The sequence below is a fragment of the Oryzias melastigma genome, linkage group LG13 (assembly GCF_002922805.2).
Source record: "Oryzias melastigma strain HK-1 linkage group LG13, ASM292280v2, whole genome shotgun sequence".
NCBI classification, from domain to species: domain Eukaryota; kingdom Metazoa; phylum Chordata; class Actinopteri; order Beloniformes; family Adrianichthyidae; genus Oryzias; species Oryzias melastigma.
The window spans coordinates 29,324,870-29,333,435 of NC_050524.1; the positions used below are offsets into that span (position 1 = coordinate 29,324,870).

At 45.7% G+C, this 8,566-nt stretch overlaps 1 protein-coding gene across 1 annotated transcript in view; it reads left to right on the plus strand.

The window, feature by feature from the left end:
- Positions 1-8,566, plus strand: part of col28a1a (collagen, type XXVIII, alpha 1a) — a 22,263-nt gene that overhangs the window by 8,487 nt on the left and 5,210 nt on the right. The window contains exons 12-33 of the mRNA XM_024293473.2: positions 1,087-1,140; positions 1,218-1,286; positions 1,362-1,430; positions 1,659-1,727; positions 3,016-3,084; positions 3,170-3,238; positions 3,316-3,384; positions 3,981-4,049; positions 4,120-4,191; positions 4,554-4,622; positions 4,699-4,770; positions 5,030-5,098; positions 5,263-5,331; positions 5,453-5,521; positions 5,593-5,661; positions 5,731-5,799; positions 5,890-5,958; positions 6,076-6,144; positions 6,219-6,299; positions 6,888-6,923; positions 6,997-7,033; positions 7,444-7,998. Coding sequence (XP_024149241.1) covers positions 1,087-1,140; positions 1,218-1,286; positions 1,362-1,430; positions 1,659-1,727; positions 3,016-3,084; positions 3,170-3,238; positions 3,316-3,384; positions 3,981-4,049; positions 4,120-4,191; positions 4,554-4,622; positions 4,699-4,770; positions 5,030-5,098; positions 5,263-5,331; positions 5,453-5,521; positions 5,593-5,661; positions 5,731-5,799; positions 5,890-5,958; positions 6,076-6,144; positions 6,219-6,299; positions 6,888-6,923; positions 6,997-7,033; positions 7,444-7,998 — 1,942 coding nt within the window. The remainder of the gene's footprint in view (positions 1-1,086; positions 1,141-1,217; positions 1,287-1,361; positions 1,431-1,658; positions 1,728-3,015; positions 3,085-3,169; positions 3,239-3,315; positions 3,385-3,980; positions 4,050-4,119; positions 4,192-4,553; positions 4,623-4,698; positions 4,771-5,029; positions 5,099-5,262; positions 5,332-5,452; positions 5,522-5,592; positions 5,662-5,730; positions 5,800-5,889; positions 5,959-6,075; positions 6,145-6,218; positions 6,300-6,887; positions 6,924-6,996; positions 7,034-7,443; positions 7,999-8,566) is intronic.

Sequence of the window (8,566 nt, forward strand, 5' to 3'; positions counted from 1 at the left end):
GCCCACCATACTATATGTAACAAAAATAATATTTTGTCTGCCCCTGATTCACAGGGATTTGAATACAGAAATACTCTAGAAATGCAATTCTGGGCTTAATTTTCTTAATATATGTCCTGCATAGTCAAAAAATCCACAAAAACACTATTTTTATCAGAGTGGGTCTTTAAATATTCAACAAATGCACAAAAAACATGTAACTAACACAGAACACAAAGAGAAATACGAGATACACACACAACCATCATCCAGTCAGCACAAACCTCAGAGGGGAACAGAGGTGTACCAGAGTAACACCTTTATGTTCAATCTCTGCTGCACATGTTTACCCATCATTTAGAATCAGAAATGTGTGATTGAAAGTCTTACAGGTGAAGTTCATGAGCACACATTCACCATACGACGTCTGTCAAAGTAGTACATAGCAGCGCATCAAGAGTAGTTTTTCTTGAATGTCACTTCCATTGTGACTGCAGATCATTGAGGGTGCGCCTTATTCCTCACCCGTGAGGGAGAGACAGGGGGTGTACGTGTGGTCAAAGTGACCCCTCCCCATGCTGAAATGTCCATCTCCTGCCGTGCACTGCAGGAATGTGAGCTGTGGATTAGAACTGATCCGCCTCTGAAGCAGAGAATCCCGTGTTTGCTCGAGCTTTTTCAGCACCAGGCTCCCTCCGGATTAGGAGGCGGGAACATATTTTCCGTTCCCGCTCTCTAGCTAAGTGCTATCCGTCTCCCCTGTATCAAAGATTCTAGTTTCATATCTGCCCTATCTGCTTCCAGTTCCCATGAAAGTCTGTCACTTTTTGTGCAGCCTCTTGTTCTGATCATGGTTGGTTCTTCACTGCAGCATTAACCCAACGTATCAGTGTAGATTTCTTCTTTACGGGCACATCTCATATTCTTGCACAGAATTTGAGTAATTTCAGCACATTCAGATCTTATAGCCATCATGCTCCTCAGGGACACAGCTATTCTAAGGAAGAAAATCTTTTGATCATCTTTTTGATTCAGACTTGACCTATATGACTGAAAGTGTGTCCTGCATGAGCTTCAGCACAAGCATTAGTTCTGCTTCTCTTTCAGGGAGGCAGAGGGGACCCAGGAGACCCGGGTCTAGAAGGAGCTTCAGGCCCTAAAGTATGAAGGTTTGACCATCCAAACATGTCGATGGTCTGAAAGATCTTATGAGTTGGATTTTTTTTCTCCTTTTAAAGGGCGAGCGTGGACCAAGAGGCTCCTCAGGACCTCCTGGAGATAACGGTTTAGGCTTCCCCGGTCCAAAGGTATGGGTTGAGGTCTGCTGTGTGTTTTTGCTGCTCAATGCAGCCCATCTTCAGTTTCTTTCTGTTTTTGCTTAGGGCAACAAAGGGAACCAGGGAAGACCGGGACCACATGGAGTCCCAGGTGGAGGAGAACCGGGCTTATCAGTGAGTGAGGGAGGGGTTGCAGATCAGTTCGGTCGAATCATAGTTTATTTAGAAAAAGTCAGAAGCTAAACTCAGGAGACATTTTCCTTTATTTTCAAGCCTCACTGCTGAACACACAAGGTTTTTTAACAGAAATTACAGAACGGAGGTGATGAGAGGAGCAGAAATGATGATTTCACAGTTGTGTGCAAAGCAGGGGTCCTTCAGTGGTATCCTTTGTGTGTTCAGGGACCTCCAGGACCTCCTGGGATTCAAGGCTCTCCAGGCCTGCCTGGTGAAGGTCTGCAAGGACCAAAGGTGAGTCACTGATGATGATGGAGAAGCATGGAGGCAGAAACACTGAGGAAAAACATCAGAAGACCTCACTTGTTGAGAATTCTTAGACTAGGGATTTGTTTTGCTTAAGGTGAAAAATCTTAACCGATAAGTTTGGCAAGAAAAATTAGTCTTTTTAGACTTTTTGCAGACACCAAAGACTATTTTAAGAGATAACATTTCACTGCTAAATAGTTTCAAATAGTTCTTAGCATAAAGACACAAAGACCACAGGGGGGCACCAAAGGACCTTAAAAATGGTCTGAAATGGTCTTAATTCATCCTGTCATAAAGGTTCTCCTATAAGTGATATTGTCTTGAAGTTGAGCAGCTGAATGGTTTTCTTGTGTGGGTTTGTTACTGTGGTAATTTAGTCTGTGGAACTAACCTGGTCAGATTTACTTAAAGAAACTAATCGTATTTTGGAGTTTTTCTGTCTGAGGATCTGTCACAGACTTCATATAAAAGCGATGGTCAGAGGGAATACATTTAGATTTATAAAATACAGCATTTGGCTGAGGTTTCCTTTCACTACTTGTTATGTTGATTAAGAAAAATGGATGCAGAATAATTCCAGAAAAAGAAGTTTAGTAAAATAGAGACCAATTTCTCTTATAATTTTTACTGTAATTCTCACCAACCGAAAGATTCTTTCTTGATTTTTAAAAGGAAAAACTCCTCATTAGAGATGTTGTTTAGTATTTTCTGGTTTGTGTCAAATTTTAGAATGTTTAGAGGAGGGTTTGTGTATACACATCCAACACATTCTCACTCCCAACTTGTCATATATGGAGATATGGTTTGGTCCACGACACTTTTTGACACTTTGGGTGTCCCCAACGTACTGGCTGTTCCCATTAAATCATGGGTCCCAAATCTCCAGGCTGCAAACCGGTACCGGTCCGATGGTCGCTTGGTACCAGGCTACAGATGTTAATCAGTTCTCCCAATGCTTGGGAGGCTGAACTGGTACCGGGTTTGGGTTAGGTATCCAGACCAGATTGAACTGGACTGAACCGAATCGGTACCAGTTCTGCCTCCCAAGGGTCGGGGACCTGTGATTTAATGGGAACAGCCAGCATGTCAAAAAACGATGGGTTGGGGACACCCAAAACATTAAAAAGTCACGTGGAGGGTCCCAAGCCATATGTCCATATATGACAAGTAGGGAGTGAGAATGTGTAGATATATTAGAAGCAGAAAACGTGACAGTGTGATACTCAGATGAAGTTGTGCCTCTCCTCTTAAAAAGTTTTCCTGCCTTTTATAGGGAGAGCGGGGCTACGAAGGCCTCAAAGGCAGCCGTGGAGCTCCAGGACTCGGCACCAAAGGTGATAAGGTACATAAGCTGATGTCAGAGCGTCAAACACGACCAGAATAGTTGTTTGGAAGTTGGCCTGACCTCTCACATACCCGACTAACAGGGAAACACAGGAGTCCCAGGACTGCCAGGAATGCTGGGCTTCCCGGGCCCCGGCCTCCAAGGAGAGAAGGTAGTTGGAATATCATGATCCTGCTTTTGCTGGTTTGGCTAGGTTTGCGTAAACCACCCTTTAAATTCTGCTTTCAGGGGGAGCAGGGACCTATTGGCCCCTCAGGTCCCAGAGGCCCTTCAGGACTGGGCACAGCTGGAAGCAAGGTCAGTAAACATGGAGCAGATCTGTCCATGAGAGATACAAATCAGCACATAGATATAGTAATTCATACTTGACTAGGTACAGACAGGAGGTCTGCACTACGTCTATGTGTTCACATGCACACAAACACCTGTCACATAACAATGAGGAGCTGCAATACCGATTAATCCAAGCTCCCCGCTGCACCTCATGGACATACATCAGAGGAACAGCTCATGGTAGATGTGTTGAAGATAAATGCAGGGAAGCAGATTGAGATGGTTTGGACAGAGAGGAAGAACTGTACATTGATAGAGGGATGCTGAGGTTGGAGCTACCAGGAAGGAGACTTCATGGATGTTGACAAGGAGGACATAAGGTTGGTTGGTATGAGTGAAGAGGATGCAAATGATAGAACCAGATGGAGGCAGATGTAGGCAGAAATCCCTAAAGGGCAAAGAAGATAAAAGAAAATACACTTAAAATGAATGATGCATAACAGCTGTTTTCTCTGACACCTCTTTTTCTTGGTCAAATGGTCATGTCTCTGTTGGCTAGAAACTCACATTTTCAGTCTTTGTTACTCCACCTGACCTACATCGCTTACATTTTTTTCCAGGGTGATCAGGGTTTTCCCGGAGACCCCGGAGCTCCAGGGGAGAGGGGTGTGGGTGAACCGGGATCAAAGGTAATCAGATGCATCCGTCAAAGAAGATGGTAGCTGGGCTCTATAGGCTGACATATGAGTTCTGTTCCAGGGTGAGCCCGGACCTGACGGAGCTGCTGGGATACCTGGCATTCCAGGAGAAGATGGAGCTGTGGGGGCCAAGGTGGGTCAGGTCCCAGCAGCATGACGCCACAAAATCAAAATCAATACATGGAGCTCAGATACTTTTATGATGAAATCTCTGACCAAAAGTTTCACCTTTGTGGTATTATGTTAGGATGGTAAAGGGGCAAAATGTCACTTTTTAATGTAAATTGCATGTATTGATAGGGACTTCTTCTTTATGAAGATTGTCTGTTATCATTCAAGTTTAACACGTTCAGAATCTTCTTTTTAGTTACGCTAGTCGTGTTTGTTCTTCAACTGTCTTTGACTCACGTGCAACATACAGTCTCACCAACTCCCTGTGTTTCAGAGCTGTGGTCTTTCTAAGTCTGCTGATGCTGTGATGTGTGTCTGACACAGGGGGAGGTGGGCTCACCGGGGCAGCGAGGCCTGGAGGGAGAGGCAGGCACAGGCATACCTGGAGAAAAGGTAAACATCAATTGCTATGGCCGAAAAAGATTGAAAGATTTAAACATAAGATCATTGCCATGTTGTGTTTCTACAGGGTGACAGGGGGGACCGGGGACCGAGGGGCCTACCAGGGTCTCCAGGCCCAGTTGGACCTCCTGGGGCAAAGGTTTGTGAAATGGGAACTAACATCAAAGTCCTCTCAAATACACAAGGCAAGAGCTATTAATTAAAAAAAAAATAAATAAAGAGATGTTCCTACATAAGGTGGGTTTTCTTTGAGAATGAAACAGTTTTGATGCAGAAACATGGAAAAAAAACTGAGCATCCTCATAGTGTCAGGAAGTGCGTGTCTTCTGCTCTTCATCAACCTTGGTTTTGGAGCTTGTTTTCATACAGATGTGTTTCTCTTTTTTTGTGTGTGACAGGGAGAACCGGGCAGCACAGGAACCAGCGGCCTACCTGGACCTGCTGGGCGTGGCTTCCCAGGAGCAAAGGTGAAGACATTTTGAGCTGCATGTTCAGGTTCTGTAGAAAACACAGAGTAGAGAACCACTGGTTTACATGAAGTCCTCACTCTATGCTTCTTCTTATGTTTACTAAATTCCAATGAAATCTTTGTTTTTTATTGATGGTTTAACTGTTTTAACGACACACACAGGGAGACCCCGGCTCTGTGGGACCTCCAGGACCTGTGGGAGAGCCTGGTGTAGGAATCATGGGACCCAAGGTAACCCATGCTTACACAGACAAAATGACAAACTGTTTTAGCTTACGGTCCAGGTCAGTGCACAATTTCAGACAAAACCTGCAACTCTAAAATTTGTCTTGGCCCCTCCTCCTCTCTCCAGGGAACCAAAGGAAGTACTGGATCTGTGGGTCCATTAGGGCCTAAGGGAGAGGGCATACCAGGGCCACAGGTGGGAGGACGACTCATTGAAGATGGATCTGTTTTTCAGTACTGGGCTGATTTGTGTCGGGTTCTCTTTAGGGTCAGCCAGGTCTGCCTGGACTTCAGGGAGAAACGGGACCTGAAGGGAGAGGACTGCCTGGACCAAAGGTGAGCTCCAGCATCATTTGAAACATAGAGGTTTCAGGTTCCTGTTAAAGCCCACTGTCTGTGTGTCAGGGGGACAGAGGCTCACCGGGTGTCCCTGGACTCTTGGGTCCTCCTGGAATTGGACTTTATGGACCAAAGGTGAGCGCTCTTGTATGTAGCAGTGTCTTTTGAACTCTTTGTAAATCATCATTCCCCACACTCAGAGTCATGATGTGTGTGGATTTACAGGGCTCTCCAGGACAGCCAGGCCCCTCAGGACCACATGGGCCACCAGGAAAGGGAGTCCCAGGACCAAAGGTAGCTCAGAAAAAAAAAAATACTAGTGTTCTGAAGATGTGAATGTTTTCTAACTCATGATAGACATCAGTCATGCCAGTGGTGGAGCCTTCATACTCTCACTGTTCCTCCATTTAGGGAGAGCCGGGCTTTCAGGGGCCAATAGGACCTCGGGGGCTTCCAGGTGATGGTCTTCCTGGGGAGAAGGTACTGAATGTGAACCCGAATGCACAAGTCATCAAGACATTTGATTACTTGAGGAAGATTTCACCTTTGTACAGGGAGATCAGGGAAAGCCCGGAGACAGAGGGAAGAAGGGAGAGCGGGGCGACGCAGGAGTATCTGGCACACCTGGACCCTCGGTGACAGTTTTTACAGTTTTTTTTTTTTTTTTACCTTACAGGCTACCGCAGTTTTACTCAACAAGACATCAAATTAGTGTCCAGACAGATTTTTCAACACATTCTTACTCCCAACTTGTCATATATGGACGTATAGCTTGATGTTTTGGGTGTCCCCAACTCATCGTTTTTTTTTTACATGCGCTGTTCCCATTAAATCACAGGTCCCCAATCCTCGAGACGCTGTACCGGATGTGGAACCGGTACCAGGTTAGGGTTAAGGTTCGGGTTCGGTCCAGTCAGGTCCGCGTTCCGGTACTGGTCCACACCTCCATGGGTTGGGGGACCCCTCATCAGCATCTATGGCCCACCAGTACCAACCGGCCCTCAGACCAGGTGAGGACCTGGAGGTTGGGGACCCCTAATTTAATAGTAACAGGCAGCACGTCAAAAAAGGATGATTGGCGACACCCAAAACGTCAAAAGGCGCCACGGAGGGGACCCGAACCATACGTCCATATATGACAAGGATGTGTTGTTCTCATCAAGCTTTACTGTCAGTGTGTTGAGGTCAGGATTTTTGTTTTTTAATCAATTTCCATCTTCCAGGGGACGCCTGGTGAAAAGGGGGGGCCAGGACTCACGGTGAGAACTTCCTCCACACAAATGACAGCTGAAGACAAAACTTCTCTTACCTTATATTTTTTTTCCTGCGCAGAAAGAAGAAGTCATCAACATCATCCAGGAAATATGTGGTAAATTACACAATTCCAAAGTTCTTGTGAGGAAAACCTAAGTAGAAGTTTTCTGGTTATAGCGGGTCTTCTTAAGCTACATTCAGACAACCCTTGGCAAAGTGACCAATTCTGATGAAAAGTCTATGCAAAAGTGCATTTATGCACACTTATTAAAAAGATATTTTGGGCATTTATGTTCAAAACTCTCGGGTTTATGCATACCTATTCAAGTTTCTACAACCATTTTCAGGCTCTACGTGCAAAAGCCATGGCCACTGAACATGCATTGCCAGTTAAACCGTGACAAACTTTGATCAACTCGGATTTGGTAGTGACGCATAAATGGCGTCTCTTTTAATTTACAGAACTATCAACCTTCTGTAAATTGATCATGAAGGAGAAATGAATAATCTGTGTTTGCTGCTCAGGCTGTGGAGTGAGGTGCAGGGGAAGTCCTCTGGAGCTGGTGTTCGTGCTTGACAGCTCTGAGAGCGTGGGACCAGAGAACTTCGAGGTGGTCAAGGACTTCGTGAGCGCCCTCATTGACCAGATGACGGTGAGCTGGGAGGCCGGCCGGGTGGGTGTTGTGCTCTACAGCCACGTGGGCGTGGTGGTGGTCAACCTGCAGCAGCAGTTCAGCCAGCACGCCATCAGGGACGCCGTCAGGGGAATGCCATACCTTGGCGAGGGCACGTTCACGGGCACAGCCATCCATCAGGCCACCCAGCTGTTCCAGGCTTCCCGTCCTGGCGTGAGGAAGATGGCCCTGGTGTTAACAGACGGACAGACCGATCCGAATGACAGCACGCCGCTAAAGGAAGCAGTGGTGGCGGCCCATGCAGACGGGATTAAGATGATAGCTGTTGGGGTGATGAGCAAAAGAAATGCTCTATTTGAGGACTTTCTGGCAGAGATGAAGACAATAGCTTCTGATCCAGATGAAGACCACTTCTACCTCGTGGAAGACTTCAGATCGCTGCACAGTAAGCCTAAGAATAATTCAATGAACTTTTACTAATCTGACAAATAGGATTTTGTGTTTTGATGTTGACACGAGCAGTTAGAACCTCTTCTGGTTTCTGTGAAGTCTGACGTTCAGGAGAAAAGCCCACGTCAGCTTTGCAGAGTCACAGAGTGGCAGGAACAAAACCACACTTCAGCTTCAGTCTTTGCGGTCATTCCTAGCCTGGCAGATGGTTCACGGGGGTGGCAGCCTTGATGTAGCGCGCACTTGTTTAAAGTGTGGAGTCCTCAGGCCAGGTTGACATGATGCTCTGCTCTTCAGAGTGGGATGTATTCAGTTTTCTCAGCTTTCTCAGACGTAGTAACCTCCGCATTCGCTGATACAAATACCATCTGTGCTGACATGTGTATCAAGAAAAGACACAGAAGTTTTTAAAGGAGGTTTTAAACTGCGTCATTGCGTTTGTTGCTAGAGTTTCTAGAGATCACATTTATTTCATCAGTTTGAGGTTGTAAAACCTCTCACTACACACTATATCCACATTTCTCAGACAAACATTTTGAGACTTGGTAACGCTTTATATTAAG